Here is a 17,238-nt window from a genome sequence, read left to right as displayed (position 1 = left end):
AACATCTCCGGCGGCACAGACTTCCAGAACCCCCTGTACTAGGAGACGGTCACGACGGACGTTTCCCTGGAGGGCTCGGGAGCCCACACCAGACGTCTTCGCGCCAGAGGCGTGTCGCTGCCGGAGGATAAGACCCTACACATCAACGTCCTGGAACTACAGGCAGTGTTTTGGGCCCTCAAGTCATTCTTCCGTCTCTCAAGGGCAAAGTGGTAAGGGTCTTCAAGGACAATACCACCACAATGTTTTACATCCGGAAGCAGGGGGGCATCAGATCCTTTCCTCTCTTCAGAAAGGTGCAGGAGATGTGGAACTGGACCGTTGCCCAGGGGATGTTTCTCGTGCCTTTTCAAATGGCGGGAGTCAAAAACACTTGTCCCCCACTCCCTCAGCAGGGAGCTGCGCTCTTGTCACGAGTGGGAGCTTCGACAGGATCAAGTGGACACAGTCCCCAGATCAATCTGTTTGCGACGGGTACCAAGTGTCAGAGGTTCGGCAGCAGGTTTCCCAAGCCGGGAGCATGGGGGGCGCATTCTCCTTCCCTTGGGAAGGCCTGTTCCTGTATGCGTTGCCACTACTACCACGAGTCATCAGTCAACTCAGACTGTGCTGGTGCAAGATGACCCTCGTCCCTCCAGCGTGGCCAAGGCAAATCTGGTACCCGGACCTTCTCAGCATGTTAGCGCCCCCTCCAGTCAAACTACCAGTGGTCGTGGATCTTCTCGCCAGGGAATTAGGCGCAATCCTGCACCATGTCACAGGATGGCCAAACCTGAAGGCCTGGCTCCTGCAGCATTAGAGTTTGGTGGTTACAAACTGCCTTGTTGACTGTAGGGAGGTCCTCACTAAGGCCAGGGCATTGTCGACTCTGAAGCGTTACGGACACAAATGGAAGTGTTTTGCGACTTGGTGCCAGTCGCAGAAGATTAACCCTCTTAGAGTCAGTCCCTCAAGTCCTACTGTACTTGTTGTTGTTGGCTAAGTCGGGGCTGGCTCACGCCTCCATCAAAGTGCATCTGGCGGCTATCTCCTGCTACACCAGATCTCCGGGACGGCCTTCCTCTTTGGTCGCACTGTCTGGTGAAGGATTTCATTGAAGGACTGTGAAGGCGCCTGCCCCAGTGTGGGAACTCAACTTGGTACTTACTAGGCTCATGGGGGGGCCCCCCCTCAAGCCTATGCATCAAGCTCTTCGCAAGTTCCTTTCCTGGAAGACAGCTTTCCTCGTGGCCATCACCTCTGCCAGGAGAGTGGATGAGATCCAGGCCCTGTCCTGACTTTACACGAGACTAGGGTGGTGCTGCAGACTCACCCCTCCTTCATGCCCAAGGTTCTGTCGGAATTTCATCTCAGCGAACCCTTGGTGTTGCCTGTGTTTTTTCCGACACCTTTGTCGCCAGCTGAAAGGACTTTGCACTCCCTGGATGTGGCTCGAGCGCTGAAGTTTATGTTGCCCGCACAAAGAGTTTCCGTAAGACTTCTCAGCTTTTTGTGAACTTTGGTCCTGTGAACCATGGGAAGGCCTTGTCCAAGGCGTCCATCTCCAGGTGGCTCTCTGGCTGCATCACTCATTGTCACCGGTTGGCTACCCGGCCGCTGCTTAGCTGTCTGAGAGCCCATTCTACCAGAGCGATCGCTGCTACGATGGCGTTCCTGTCTGGTGTGCCCCTGCTTGACATCTACAGGGCTGCTACTGCGTCGACCGGGATTCCAGGGAGGAGTCCAGAGTCAGCCAAGCAGTGCTACTCAGTTTGTTTGCTTGAAGGTGAGCCTGGTGAGGAGGTAAGAGTAATTGCTTCTGTTGAGCCTTGCCACCTCGTGTGGTTGTGTATGTATGTACTGCTATGTAATATTTATTCATGAGCGTGTGAATCTATGCCAGACACATGCTGGAGAACAACAGTTACAGGTAAGTAACTTGTGCCTTACTTACCCGTGGTAACGGTCTTTCGACTTGATGAGGATAGTCTCTGGAGGATAGCTCAGCGGCAACGTTTTCGCCTTGGAAGCAAGATGACACGGAGCAACACAGGTTTGATCCCCAGGTCTGCGCTTGGAAACCTTTTGGGTATTAAGCGCGTTATAAATAACCAATCATATCTCATATCTCATGTATTCCTCATCACCCCTTCTAGCCTACCCCGCAGTAGAATTTCCATGTCATTGCAGTTAATGCTCTTTCAGGGTGAGTAGCTGTCAGCCGTAGGATAAACCAATACACGTAAAAACTTAACTGAAGCCAACCGTTGCTGTGTGCGCGCTATATACCATCAATGACGTTGAGACGGAGGCCCTTAATAGATTCGACAGGCATCGACGCGGAGCACCCCTTGCTGGATAACATTACCGAAGCAGCTAAAGCTGGATATGGAGATATCATAAAATGTGGAATATGTGGGATGAACATCCAGTCGAAAGAACGTTACTAGGGGTAAATAACTTGTTCATTTAACTGTGTATGATTTCAATGTAGACCCAGGTATAAATGATAGTTATGTTTTTCTTTTTTTTTTTTTAAACTAGCACCCCGAGGTTAACTGCCTTTTCTGCATCACACTGATCTACCTTACATGCAGCCCAACGTCTCAAGTATTTTCTCAATACCTCTTTCTTTTAGAGATCAAAGACATTCTTACTTCCTCTCTTTCAGAACCAGATGAGGTCACTAATTCCCAAAATCCTTACAGCCATTCAGGAGTTAATCCGAGGAGATGAGGTGAGTGTGCATGTGAAAAGCGACTCTAATTGTATTGAAAAGTGAAGTTGTGTTGCTCTTAGCAGAGCAGGCCAAGGTGCATAGTGTATATATTAGAATTGAAAGCTTCAATATGTTACTTGTGGTTTTTCAGTGATAAGTTTATTTTATTTATTTGTTTACTTGATAGGTGCTTCTACAGAAAGCAAATACTGTTTCAAAGCGCCCACAGGGCAGGGACAGAGAATGATAGACAATTTAATTACAATAATGTTAAATAAATAAATATAGCAAAAAAGAAGAGACAATGGGGAGGGGACGACAAACCTACTATGCCTTGTGAGTATTCAGAACTTGCAAGTGGAGAGGGGTATGGGAAAGGTGCTGTGGTGCTCGTGGAGAGCAGCAGGGGAAGTGCTGTGAGGAAAGGTAAGGTAAGTGCAACCTCCAGTGGTGGAGGGTGACCCGAGGTAAGTGCAGTTGATACTGAGCAGCTGGGATGATGAGCTGTGGGAGGACAGGGACCCGGGATGCATAAGGGCCCTGCACACCAGTCAAGCTACTGTGTGATTAACGGTCTGAACTTAAGGAGGTACTGCTAAAGAGGGAGGGGGCTGCTGTTCCACAGAAGTGGAGCCAGCTGAGAAAAGCGATCAACCACCTGCTTTCTGTTTAGCAAGCCGCTTCGCACGCAAGGAGTTGGTGCCAGAGGAGCGCAGATGACTTGGGGGGGGGGGGGGGGGCAGCAGTATTTGGTCAGGAAGAGTTGCAGAGTTGTCCAAGCTTAAATAGATAACTGTATTTTTATACATTCTCCCTAACTTGGGTTGAGCTGTTCTGTGTGTGCTTAGCCGGAACCCTTCACCATTCTCACACCCACCCAAGCCTTGCTGTTCAGGCATACAAGCCAGATAGTTTATCTAGATGTTAGTTTTTGTCCTTATTCGTTAGAATAGGGTGGCCCCTTGGAATTTATCCATAGGACCTTACCAGGGAACCCCTGACAACAGTAATCCCAGGAAAGAAGTTAATCCAAAAAGAAGTGTAGACTGTTAGGGAGAATTCTCATTTATGGTTAATTTCCCTCACCTAGTGAGTCCGCCAGCAGCTTTGCTGGACTTCTGGAGTTTATTTTTTTCCACCTGGTAAGAGTGAGAGCTTTTCCCCAACTCTTACCTGTGTTTTGCTATGTGTTTCCATCTGTTTTTGTGATTGTGGACTCTGAAGTACACCACTTCAGTAGCCCCCTTCTTTGTGTGTGTCACACTGCACCTTCAGTGCCGTGGCACCGGGTTGTCTTTGAGACTTCCCTCGACTCCATTTCTGAGGCGACTACTGTCCCCGGAAAAGGGCAAAGTTACCATTAACTTTACTTAGTCAACCTACCAAAGATCAAGTACACCCCATCTTCCATGGAGTACTGGAAAGGGTTAATTCTTATCCCTTTGTATCTGTACCTCCTAGAGCATTGTTTCGCTCTTTTAACATTTAGACTTTGCTGGTGGCAGTGGTATCTACCCTAACCTTTCTACCGCGATTATATTAGATAAACGTGGTTCTCCAGCATGGGGTCTGGCATGGATTCACATGCTCATGAATATTCCCCGTCGTCAGGCCGGGAATCCTCGGTATAGAAAAAAATCAGTATCAGTTTCGTTTCTGATCTGTCTTTCTTAGTAGTAACCAATCACTGGTCTCTGGGTCATACTGCCCCCAGCCAATGACTGCCCTCTCCCTAAGCCCCGCCTCTGGCAAACATCCTCAGATTTTTACCGCACGTTCAAGTATTGGGAGTCCTCGTGCTGTAGCTCTCGAGCTTTTGCTGCGTTTTCGTGCTTTTTCAGGAGATTTTTCTCATTTTTCGGTTAAATAGAGCCTCAAGCTCCACCGTTTCTACATCCGATCAACGGGGATCCGTTTCGGAGTTTTCTACGCCCCTCAAGGGTGAAGATTTCGTCGAGTTGCGCTTTTGGAGGATTCCAGAAGTTCTGAGGCCTACACCGGACATGGCCCAGGAGAACAGAAGCTCGACGCCCGGGAAGCTGTTCAGTACCTGCCCTGGATGCCAGCTTCTGAATGTTTTCAAGGAGGACGAGCATTCGTTATGCCTCTGCTGTCTCCATGAGGACAAGACTCGCACGGAGAAGGACTGTGCGTTTTGTGGGAACATGTCGGAGTGGACCATGAAGGATCGACACCTCCATCTCGCCATCTGGCTGGAAGGGAAGAGCTCGTCAGGCGAGAAGAAGAAAAAGAAGTCCGAGCGGCCTTCTAAGTCCTGTGAGGGCGCCCCGGCGACGGGGGCCCAACAAAAGGCTAAGCACCGTGCGTCCGCGGGCACCGGAAGCGCCGAACGGTCGGGATCCTTGGCTGCCAGGCAGGGCGCATCCTCCCCGGCGCCATCAACCACGAGCCAACGATCTGGCTCGGGTAAGAGGAAGTCTGAGAACCCGGCAAAGCTTCTGGAGAGGCCCTGGTCGATCTCGAAGATTCCGGCAGAGGGGGGAGCGAGGCTCGGACCCTCCCCCAAGGTGAAGGCCCCAGGCGTACAGAAGGTGACGATGGCCTTAATTCACCCTGCTAAGACCTCGATTGAGGATGTCGCCGCGGCCCTGGCTCAGCCTGTGGAGGCTACCTCAGGACCCAGATTCTCCCTGCCACCGCGGAGGGGGGAGTCTTTCAGGCCCATTGAGAAGACCCCCACGAAGTCCTTGTTGGAAAAGGTGGGGAGGGGCTGGTGGCCATCGTGGATACAGACACGACCTCTTAAGAAGAGCTCAACGAAGTCGTGGAAGAGGCCCAGCCCATCGGGAGGGATCCCGACGATGGCGACGACGAGAGCGACGGTGTCGCCGACGAGGCTCCTCAAGAGCCCTCGCGCCCGTCGTTTTCGGCCCCGCAGGACACTTCGGCGGCCATTTTGTCAGCGATTCAGTCCTTATGCTCGGAGATAAGGACAAGGTTGCCCCTCCCCCCGACGGAGGTACCTGAGCCAGACCCGACAGGGGAACCAGAGCCAGGACCTTCCGAAAGTCCACCGCCTAAGAGGACGACGATGCATCCTACGCCACCTCTCCCACCTCTGCGGCCTGCTCTGCCTTCCCCCCGGTCTGCTACCCACGGGGATGATACAGGCACGGACACGGCTACGACAGGTACAGATGACGACGGAGGCGACGACGGGACGTGTCCCCCGTCGCCCCCTGCTTGGGCGTCCCCGCCCGACGAGATTGGATCCTTTCATGCCATGATTTCCAGGGCAACCAAGCCCTTCCAGCTCTGCCCAGAAGAGAAGAAGTAAGGGTTCCTTTACCAACGGCGCAAGACTAAAAGGAAGACGGTCCTCGCCGTACCGCTTCTTGATGACATCTGGGATGAGGGGCTCGCCCTCCTCAAGAACCCTGCCATGGCGCCGGCAAATAGGTACCGGTACGAGAAGAAGCACCGGGTCCCCGACGCTGCCCCCTTGTGCCTTCGGGTGCAACCTACCCCGGATTTGGTCGTCTCGGCGGCGGCGGCAAAGAAGAAAGCTGGGGGGGCATCAGCCTCGACCTCAACTTCCCTGCCGGACAGCGAGGGCAGGAAGCTGGACACGATGGGACGACGGATCATCTCATCCGCAGCGACGACTATCAAGGCGGCCAACGCCCTGGCTATCGTAGCCCGCTACGACAGGGAGTTGTGGTTCAAAAACGCCCCTCTGTTGGACTTCCTTCCGGACGCCAAAAGGGCTGAGGCCCTTGGAATCCTACAGGAAGGTGAGATTGCTTCGGACCACGCCATCACGGTGGCAACGGACATCGCTGACACCGGTTTCCGTCAGTTGGGCAACAGCGTTTGCTTGAGACGACGAGGATGGCTCAAGGCCACGGATTACCGCCAGGACGTACAAACCAAGGTTTTGGACGTGCCCTTCGACAGGAACAGTTTGGGAAGGCGGTTGATGAGTCCCTTCAGGCCATCAAGACAGACACAGAGACTGCCCGGGCACTGGGAGTGCTCCAACAACGACAGCCGTCCTTTCGGAGCTCCGGAGGCAGACCAGGTGCCTCCAAGGGATCCAGCAGTGGCCCCTCCACGTACCGCCAAGCGGCAAGATCTTCGTCCCAGGAAGCCTACAAGGGACGCGGCAAGTCAGGCGGTGCCCGTCGTCGACAGGGAGGTTAAGGAGGCAAGGCGGCCTCCAAACAAGATTGAACCGACCGTGGGGTCGGGCCCCCGCCGTAGCACCCCGGTGGGAGGCCGGCTGGCGAGGTTCGTCAGCGTGTGGGAGTCCATCTCCGACCGTTGGGTGCTGGACGCCCTGGCCCAAGGGCACGCCCTCGAGTTTCAGAAGAAGTGCCCTCGTGTTCCACCCGTGGCCTGGAAGGGAAATCACTTCCCTCAACTACTGTTGGAAGTCAGGGTGATGCTCAAGAAGGGTGCCATCGAGCTCGTCCCAAAGAGGCTTTGGGGCTCCGGAGTTTACTCAGGGTACTTCCTCGTAAAAAAGAAGACAGGAGGATGGCGCCCCATCCTGGACCTGCGACGACTGAGCTAGTACATCAAGGCACAGAAGTTCCGTATGGTCACCCTCCAGCACGTGCTGGGACAGCTGGAAGAGGGCGATTTCCTGTCGTCGTTGGACTTGGAGGATGCGTACTTCCATATCCCCATTCTAAAAAGACACCGAAAGTTCCTCTGGTTCGTGGTCCAAGGGCGGCACTACCAGTTCAAGGCCCTCCTGTTCGGATTGAAGTTGGCACCCAGGGTGTTCACCAAGTGCCTCGCACCGGTGGCGGCGCGGCTGCGCCTACAGGGGATCCACATCTACCCCTACCTGGACGACTGGCTCATCCGGGCAAGGACAAGGGAGCTCGTCGTGGAGCACACTGCGAAGACCGTCCAGCTGCTCACGGACCTAGGATTCTCCATCAACTTTCCAAAATCCCACCTGGTTCCGTCGCAAGTCGCCCTGTTTCTGGGAGCCAAGCTCGACACAGTGGCGCGGCTGGCCTCGCCGTCGGAGGAAAGGACCAGGGCCATTCTGGGCAAAGTGCAGCGTCTGCTGGCCACGGACATGGCCAGGGTAAGATCTATCAAGTCCCTCCTCGGGATGATGTCCTCCTGCATTTATCTGGTGCACCTTTGCAGGCTTCGGATGCGCCCCTTACAAGAATTCCTCGACGCCCGCTGGGTCCAGGCGACGGGCAGCTTCGAGGACAGGATCCCTTTCAACGAGACGTTCCGTCAGGCGATCCTGTGGTGGGGTACCCGCTCCCATCTGTCGGCGGGCACAGACTTTCAGACCCCAGCTCACCAGGTGACGGTGACGACGGACGCCTCCCTGGAAGGTTGGGGAGCGCACTCCGGAGATCTTCACGCGAGAGGCCTTTGGCTCCCGGAGGAGAAGTCACTCCACATCAACATCTTGGAGCTCCGCGCAGTGTTCTGGGCCCTCGGGTCCTTCCTTCCGTCCCTCAAGGGCAAGGTGGTGAGGATCTTCACCGACAACACCACCACAATGTTCTACATCCGGAAGCAGGGCGGAACCAGGTCCCCGGCCCTATCCAAGGAAGCCCAGGATCTGTGGCACCGGGCCGTCGCCCAACGGATGTTTCTGGTGCCTCTTCATCTGGCAGGAATAAAAAACACGATCGCCGACTCACTCAGCAGGGATCTGCGCTCGTGCCACGAGTGGGAACTACGCCAGGATCAAGTGGATCTACTCTTCCGACGATGGGGCGAACCCCAAATCGATCTCTTCGCAACGGCGGCGAATTCCAAGTGCCGGAGGTTCGCCAGCAGGTTCCCCCAGCCGAGGAGCATGGGCGATGCTTTCTCGTTCCCCTGGGACGGCCTATTTCTTTTTGCGTTCCCTCCGCTGCCGTTGCTGCTCCGGCTCATCAACCAGCTCAAGAGGTCCCGGTGCAGGATGATGCTCGTTGCACCGGCGTGGCTGAGACAGATCTGGTTCCTGGACCTTCTGGACTTGTCAACGTCCCCACCAGTCAAGCTGCCGACGGACGCAGACCTTCTCTCCAAAGAAGGAGGCGCCATTCTTCACCACAACCCGGAGTCGCTGAACTTGCAGGCCTGGCTCCTGCAGCGCTAGAGTTTGGAGGGTATGACATCCCGGCCGACTGCAGAGAGGTTCTTGCAAAGGCCAGGGCGTCCTCAACTCTCAAGTGCTACGGACATAAATGGAAGAGGTTCTCTGTCTGGTGCCGTGCACAGAAGATTAACCCTCTGCGGATTACGGCCCCTCAAGTACTCCCGTACCTACTGTCGCTGGCCAAAGCTGGACTGGCTCACGCCTCCATCAAAATACATCTGGCTGCAATCTCCCGATATACCAGGACTCCGGGACGGGCGTCCTTGTGGTCTCATCGCCTGGTGAAAGAATTCATGAAGGGACTATTCCGATCATTCCCGCCGGTGAAGGCTCCTGCCCCGGCGTGGGAGCTTAATGTGGTGCTGACCAGGCTCATGGGGGCCCCATTCGAGCCTATGCATTCGGCGCCTTTGAAGTTCCCGTCATGGAAGACAGCTTTCCTCGTGGCCATCACCTCCGCACGACGAGTGGGAGAGATCCAGGCCCTATCTTGCAAGCCTCCATACTTGACTTTTCATGACACGAGGGTGGTGCTCAGGAGGCACCCCTCCTTTATGCCCAAGGTGCCGTCGGACTTCCACCTCGAGCCCTTGGTTTTCCCAGTTTTCTTCCCGTCGCCTTCGTCGCCGGCCGAGAGGACTTTGCACTCGCTGGATGTAGCTAGAGCGCTGAAGTTCTACGTGGACCGCACAAAGAGTTTTCGGAAGACTTCACAGCTGTTTGTGAACTTTGGGACTGTGAATCAAGGGAAGGCTCTCTCGAAGGCTTCCATTTCCAGATGGCTCTCCGGCTGCATCATGCACCGTCACCGGCTGGCAAACCGACCGCTGCCCGGCTGTCCGAGAGCCCATTCGACAAGAGCAATCGCTGCTACCACAACGTACCTGTCTGGTGTGCCCCTGCAGGACATCTGCAGGGCTGCGACGTGGAGGTCGACGCACACCTTCACAAGATTCTACTGCGTCGATTGGGACTCCAGGGAGGAGTCCAGGGTCGGCCAAGCAGTGCTGCGCAACCTGTTCGCCTAAGGTGAGCCTGTTGAGGAGGTAAGAGATGCTTAATGTTGAGTTGTTGTATTGCTTAATGTTGAGCCTGTTGCCACCTCCCGTGGTTGTGCATGTGTGTACTGCTATTTATTCTCTTATTCATGAGCATGTGAATCCATGCCAGACCCCATGCTGGAGAAGGAACAAGTTATTTACCTGTAACTGTTGTTCTCCAGCATGGGTCTGGCATGGATTCACATGCGAACCCTCCCGCCTACCCCTCTGCGGCTCTTCACTTGGTCATACTGCCACTTTTCATGCTACCAAATCTGAGGATGGCTGCAGAGGCGGGGCTTAGGGAGAGGGCAGTTATTGGCTGGGGGCAGTATGACCCAGAGACCAGTGATTGGTTACTACTAAGAAAGACAGATCAGAAACGAAACTGATACTGATTTTTTTCTATACCGAGGGTTCCCAGCCTGACGACGGGGAATATTCATGAGCATGTGGATCCATGCCAGACCCATGCTGGAGAACAACAGTTACAGGTAAGTAACTTGTTCCTTTCTGATGCTTGTTAATCTGCTTAGATTCACATGCTGTGCATATGGTCTGACATCCAGTGGTAACCGCGGAGTATTGCATCTTGTCTTTCGGGGACCGAAAGGGGACGTCTGCATAGGCGTGTCTGTAACACTATCCCTATCGTGACGTGTGGTGCACCCAAAATCCCTCACGTGCCGAGGTCCCTTATATTGTTTTTTTCCACCCAGATAACTGGTCGCCCTATAGCGGAGCTCTTACTAGAGTTTCTTTACCAAATTGTCAGCTTATTCCCCGTTAAGTCACTTCACCCAACAAGAACATCTTCGACGAAGACTACGGGGGGAATCGTCTACGGCTGTGGATTTCGGCGCCTAAGATCCAGCGGCCGGATTTTCCACGTGGTCGGGTCCCTCTGGCCAACCTATACAGTAGGGAGAGTGGGGTGGCCATATTGTTGGTATGTGTTTCCTCCTTTCCCCTCTTTTCCCTGTTGGTATGTTCATCCTTCCCTTTGGCTATGGAAAGGACTCCTTTTTAGATTCTGCCGTAAGTGTAGGGTCGGGTATCCTTGGAAGGACGAACACAGGACGTGTAACACCTTTCTCCCCCTAGATCACGACGAGAAGTGGCGTGCAAACACCTTTGGCCTAAGACCCTTTGTTAGGCAGAAACCTGTGCAGTTCCCTTGGGGACCACTGCAAAAAGTTTAAGACTACAGGAGTTAGCAGTAAACCCAATTGGTAGCAGTCTGTACCACCCAGATTTACCTGGTAGCTGTGGCTGAGCAGTCAGACTTCCCTCAAGAAGAGTTAGGCAGTATATAGAGTATACACAATAGGGCAAAAAATACAGTAGCACAAGCAAACACTGACCAGAGCTTTGGTATTAAAAGTATAGTTATTTATTTAAAACACACTTTATAGAAATACACTGGCACTAATATATCAAGCAAGTTCAAACACGTATATGCACCTCCCTAGTTAGTTAATCGACAAGTCTAGGTTAAGACACCACTTATTTAGCAAAACAGAGGTGAGTGCGTAACCATAGATGGCACTCCATCCAAGCCACAGCAAGTCAAGAAAGGCAGGGTCTACTGTAGAGCAAAAAGTTCATAGGCCAGGCCCACTCTTGGAGAGAGCAAGGCGGAATGTGCCCAAGATCACACAGTGGAAATGCACTTAAGTCTTTGTAGAAAGTTAAAAAAAAAGAGGTGGGATCAGTTTAGGAAAGTTAGTTGACAGGTCTGGAGGCCAACCCAGTTGGAAAGGCAAATATTTAGGGGACACCTTGTGCTAACCGTTGAAAGGGAGGACAGGCGGACACAGTACCTTGAATGGTGAGGAAGCTCCAGCGGTGGCAGTTGTTCCTGGCAGCGGGTGCAAGTCATGGCTTCGACCAGGGGAAGAGATGACCTCGAGGTGGATTAAAGCTGGAGGTCGTTGCACTGCTAGGGAAGGAACCAGCCGCGGAGTTCCCGATGAAAAGGTACGATCCTTTTATTCGCGATAGTGGTGAAGCGTGCCTATCCGGCCGCCGGGGTGCTTGGCACGGCGATTTGACCACAAGATTATCCAGGAAGGCGAAAAAGGCAAACTGGTTGGTCCCACCAGCTCAAAGGGAAGAAGACTCTCCTGGAAGAAATCTCCTCTGTCGTTGGGGAAGTGGTGAGTTCGTACAGCAGAGCTCCACCGGTGGTGTCGTCGTTGTAGATGGCTCAGCTTCTCCCCACTTCGGATTCTTTAGGTCCTGTGGCGACTTCTCAAGTTCCAGTCCCCAAAGCCCTGCTTTTATGCAGAAAAACCCCCATTCAACAGCCTAGCTGTCATTCAAACCTGCTAAGTGGTGAGCCGGGCGGCTCACCACTGGGCCAATCACACAAGAGTGCGACTTGAGTTGCCAAGGCAACTCAGTCCAGGGTGCCTATTCCCCCTCCCACACATCCTGTAGACCCCAGACAGAGTGGCACCATTTGGGGGGCTTCTGTGTAGAAGCCTGCCAAAAAGTGGAACAAAGGGCTCTGCTTGGGTTAGTGTTTCAGACGGGAACACAAATGCCATTTTAAAACAGAGTTCTGGCAAAAAGACCCAACCGTGAATTAAATATTAAATAAATAAAGCGGCGGTACACTAAATTGCACCAAAAAGTGTTGCGTTTAAAATGAATGGGAATATTCCATAAGAAATATTCCCGTGGAATATTTTGCGTGGTATCCACTGCCACCAGCCAGAAACTCGACAAGGGGGGACTGCACAGTGCCCCCTTGGAAAACGGACCCAGGGGCAATAGAATTACCCCTAACAGTACTTCCACAATATGATGGTTTGTACTGGTTCTGTTCACAATTTGAGACTAGTAAAGTCAATGGTGACTTTACATGCCCTGGGAGACAGTAGTCAGTCCCAGGGTATGGAGTCTGTTTTTTGCGGTCACTATGACACCCCTGTGTTACTGCACTGACGGTGCCCTGTAACACACAACAAAAACACATGAAGCCCTAATGAGTAAAAGACCCCATAGCCCATAAAACACATTACAAAGTCAAAAGGATATCTCAAATCATGTCTAAGATTGGGAGAAAGAGAGGCTCACTCTTAGCAGGAGAAAAAAATAAACCCCAAATATCCAGCAAAGCTGGTGGGGGGACTCACTAGGTTTGGGAAATTAGCCTTTACAGAGAATTCTCCCTAACACCCTTAAGGAGCGCTGTGTAAAGCAGTGGGCCGGGTACTGTATGTCACGCATGGAACCCCCTTCCCCACCGCCACACCCGCTGAAAGTGACGGGGGTTCTTCGGATGACCAAACGTCTGTTTCGGATGTTATAGACCTCGAGGCGGACGCTTCTAGGTCCGCCATGCCTGTCCCCGACCCTTTAAAGCTTGACTCTGGTCTTGCTACAGGGACACACCCGGCGACAGGGGCGTACAAGCGCATCGCACTAAGCACACAACCCCTACGCCGATTTCAACGTCTTAGTCGAAAAAGGCGAAAGCGCCAACAGGCCCGCCGAAAACTTCACTGGTTCCCTCGGATCGTTCGGATCCAAAGCCTTCCCCGCATCCGTAGCAGCGTTTTGCGACTGGGCAATCTAAATCAGCTAAGGGCGGGCGCTACTCCGAAACCTACACGCGACGAAGCGCGGGAGCCCGACACTTCGGTCTCTAAGGCGTCAGTAGGCACGAAAACTACAGCTAGGCCTCTACCCGAAAACCTACCGCTAGGCCCTCTAGCGCCGTGGAAGGTATTACACCTGCTGATAAATCATCAGAGCCTTTGTCTCACGTCGATTCAGCGACTATCGAAAGTAGCATCAGAAGAATTACGGTGGCGGTGGGCCTTAGTCCGGTTCTGCCTAAAGTTACGGGACAAGGCGCGGAAAACATTTCGGCGGATTTTCCTGATTCTGACAAGGCTTACGAAGATAGTCTAGAGCCTCTTTCCAACACCCTGAGAGGTTCCTTTTGATGCCGCAGTGCAGAGAACGTAGTTTCGAAGGGATTGTGTCCTCCGACGTATTCCTCATCTTAGATATATCCTTCCAGCTCTGCTGGCCTCGGAAAATTTTTTCTCCAGAGGGCGCTGCGCGTCGACGTCCCTCGAGTCGATGACCCTCGACAGCCGCCGTATCGACGCTCGACGTCATCCTGCCTATAAAGGCCGCGCGCAGCGTCCGTTGCTCAGTTCCGTTTTTCCGCGCTACTCGGTGCCTCGGAATACCGTTGCTCAGTTCTTAGTACTATTTACTTCAAGTTATTCGAATCGTACTCGATGGCTTCCTCGTCGGAACCGACAACCCCTCGATCCGGCTTCAAAAAATGTCGAGATTGTGGGAAAAAGATGTCGTTGACAGATCCTCACAGAAATTGTCTGTGGTGCTTGGGAGCCGAACACCATTGTTCGGAGTGCGAGGACTGTATGTCCATGACAGCTAAGGCCCTGAAGGAGCGTAGGGGGAAGCTGGAGAAAGGTAAGACTTTTAAAGCTTCTTCTTCTTCGACGAAGTCGAGACATTCGTCTCCTCGTCACCATTCACGCTCCAGATCTCGGAGTGGGTCTCATCACTCCTCGAGATCGAAACACTCGAAGAGGAAACGTCGAAGATCCCCTTCTCCGTCTTCCTCTTCCTCTGTTTCGCCAAAAAGAATCCCTTGCCCCACGAAACATAGTTCCCGGGCTGAATGGGAGGAATTCAGAAAAAACATGATGAGCGTCTTCGAGAAAGCGGCCTCGACCCCCTCGAAGACTGCTGAGAGCGATGCTCTGGTCGAAAGACCCAAAGGTCAAAAACGCCGCGAGTCGCAGTACCCGGCGAAAGAAACCTCTCGAGCGCGTCTCGAACCCTCGAGTAGGACTATGACCTCCAAACCTTCCTCAAAGGTTCCGTCGACGCCGTCGACGAAGGTTCCGTCGACGTCGAGGTCTTCGACGCCGTTGTCGAAGGGACCTTCGACACACAGGTCTGTCGACTCGACGCCGGCCTCGACACCGGCCTCGACACCGGCGTCGACGCCGAGAAAAGTCACGATGACCACACATCCAGTGACGATTCCCAGGCCCTCGACGTCGATGGCGTCGATATTGTCGAGTAAAATTCCAATTCTGTCGAGGTCCTCGAGGCCTCCACCTCTGTTTTCGACGCCACGCTCGAAGCCTTCGGCGTCGACGACATCGACGCTTTCCAGGCCAATAATGACAAGTTCAGCACCCTCTGCCTTGGAAATGGGATTTACTCCCTTTATTAGTTCAGAACAATTGAGAACTATATCCTCAATTTTAGAAGAGGGTGATTTGTCAGAACAAGATGAGTTACAGGGACCTGTAACCCCAGTTAGAGAGGAATTTTCCTCTGAAGAGCGCAGATTAAAGGATCTTCATGATTCTTTACATGAGGCAAGTGGTTTAGACACTTCCCCTGAGGTGGATTTTGCTAAACCAGACCCGGGGGAGCATGCTGAAACCCCCTACAGAGCCTTAATGGCCAGAATTACAGAGTTCATGGGGTGGTCTACACCTTCACAATCTTTCCAGCAAGATGACCTCACGGATATTCTTGACAAAGGCCCACAAGAGGATCCAGTGGTGCCTTTTCATAAAGCTCTTCAGAGAAAGATCATGACAAACTGGGAAACCCCAGATGTAATACCAGCAGTAAATAAAAAACTGTCTGCAAAGTACAGGGTATCTTCCACAGACCCAGAGTTCTTGTCTAAACATCCATCCCCAGAAAGTCTGGTGGTACAAGCAGCATCCTCTACCGACGTCAAGACGGCTTATCCTACTGTCCCACAGGACAGGGACGATAAAAAATATGATGCTATGGCTAAGAAAGTCTTTTCAGCATGTAGCATGGCGTTAAAGTCTGTTAATGCTACTTGCACCCTTGCTAGGTTCAGCCATACACTTTGGGAGTGTGCTTCTACAGCGGCTGACTGCATCCCGGAGGGAAAAGAAAGGGATGCGTTCCTGAATATTATACAGGACGGTAAAGACGCTATGTGCGAATCCCTCCAGACGGGCATTGATTCGGCTGACAGTATCAGCAGAGCAATGGCGGCAAGTACATCAACCAGGCGGTTCGCTTGGTTGAGAAAGTCGGGTTTTGCCCCAGATGTGCAAGCCAGGCTCTTGAACATGCCATTTGATGGCTCTTCTTTGTTCGGGAAAAAGGCGGATGACAGTTTAGAGAAACTGCAAACTTCAAAAGCAGCAGCAAAATCCCTAGGAGCTGCAATCCGTCAGACTCCTTTTCGTCCCACAGGAACCTCTGCGAGGGGCAAGTCCTTTCGCTTCTACTCCTCATTCGGAAGAGGTAGAGGACGACCGGCTCAAAGGGGTCAAAGAAGAACTACCCGAGGTGGACGGGGTAGATATTCTAAAGCCGCAGCAACAGCAGGTGCCTCTTTACCATCGGCATCTGCATCAGCCGCCCCAAAACCACTCTGAGGACTTCCCTCACAGGACACCTGTAGGAGGCAGGTTGACTCAACATCTGGCGGAATGGCAGGCTATCACGTCAGATGCTTGGGCATTGGAAACAGTTGCCCAAGGTTACTGCCTACCTTTCCTACGTATACCTCAGAGTCATCCACCGGGGATCAGCTCTCAGAAAGCTCCAGATCCGCTCCTCTTGCAGGAAATTATAGACCTGCTAGAGAAAGGTGCCATAGAACCGGTACCTGTAGCGGAGAGGAACAAGGGCTGGTACTCCCCTTACTTTCTCATTCCAAAGAAAGACGGAGGACTGAGACCCATCTTGGACTTGCGAGAATTGAACAAATTCCTCAGGAAAGACAAATTCAAGATGGTCACTCTTTCTCAGATCCTCCAGGCCCTTCAGTTTCAGGACTGGTTGGTATCTCTGGACCTTCAGGACGCTTATTTCCATGTGCCTATCCATCTCAAACACAGGAAATACCTGAGGTTCGCAATTGGCAACTCTCACTATCAATTTCGAGTACTGCCTTTTGGGCTGACCTCCGCCCCGAGGGTCTTCACCAAGTTAATGTCGGTAGTGGCGGCAAGTCTAAGGAGGGAAGGGATTCACGTCTACCCCTACCTGGACGATTGGCTGATCAGGGCTGTTTCTCCGGAGCAAGCTCAGATCCAGCTAAATCACGTATGCTACTCCCTTCACAAGCTGGGCTTCTCCCTCAATTTAAAGAAGTCTCAAATGATACCATCGCAGAGACTCCAGTTCATAGGAGCGATCCTGGATACTTCCCTGGGAAAAGCCTCGCCACCAGAGGTGAGGGCTCAAGATATTCTACAGATGGTTACCAAGTTCCAACTTGCCCAACGTCTCCCAGCTTTCGACTTTTTGAGGTTGCTAGGCCTCATGGCATCCTGCATTTTCCTTGTGCCAGAGGCTCGCCTGAGAATGAGATCCCTCCAGTGGACACTGAGGACTCAGTGGTC

General features: G+C 52.8%; 1 protein-coding gene across 1 annotated transcript in view; it reads left to right on the top strand.

The window, feature by feature from the left end:
- IPO4 (importin 4) overlaps window positions 1-17,238 on the top strand; it is a 3,008,003-nt gene that overhangs the window by 631,461 nt on the left and 2,359,304 nt on the right. The window contains exon 7 of the mRNA XM_069633964.1: window positions 2,651-2,716. Coding sequence (XP_069490065.1) covers window positions 2,651-2,716 — 66 coding nt within the window. The remainder of the gene's footprint in view (window positions 1-2,650; window positions 2,717-17,238) is intronic.

Source organism: Ambystoma mexicanum, chromosome 13, assembly GCF_040938575.1.
Source record: "Ambystoma mexicanum isolate Mex_15411 chromosome 13, UKY_AmexF1_1, whole genome shotgun sequence".
Taxonomy (NCBI): domain Eukaryota; kingdom Metazoa; phylum Chordata; class Amphibia; order Caudata; family Ambystomatidae; genus Ambystoma; species Ambystoma mexicanum.
Note: the sequence above shows the minus strand (reverse complement) of the source record. Positions and strands in the feature narration are given on the sequence as shown.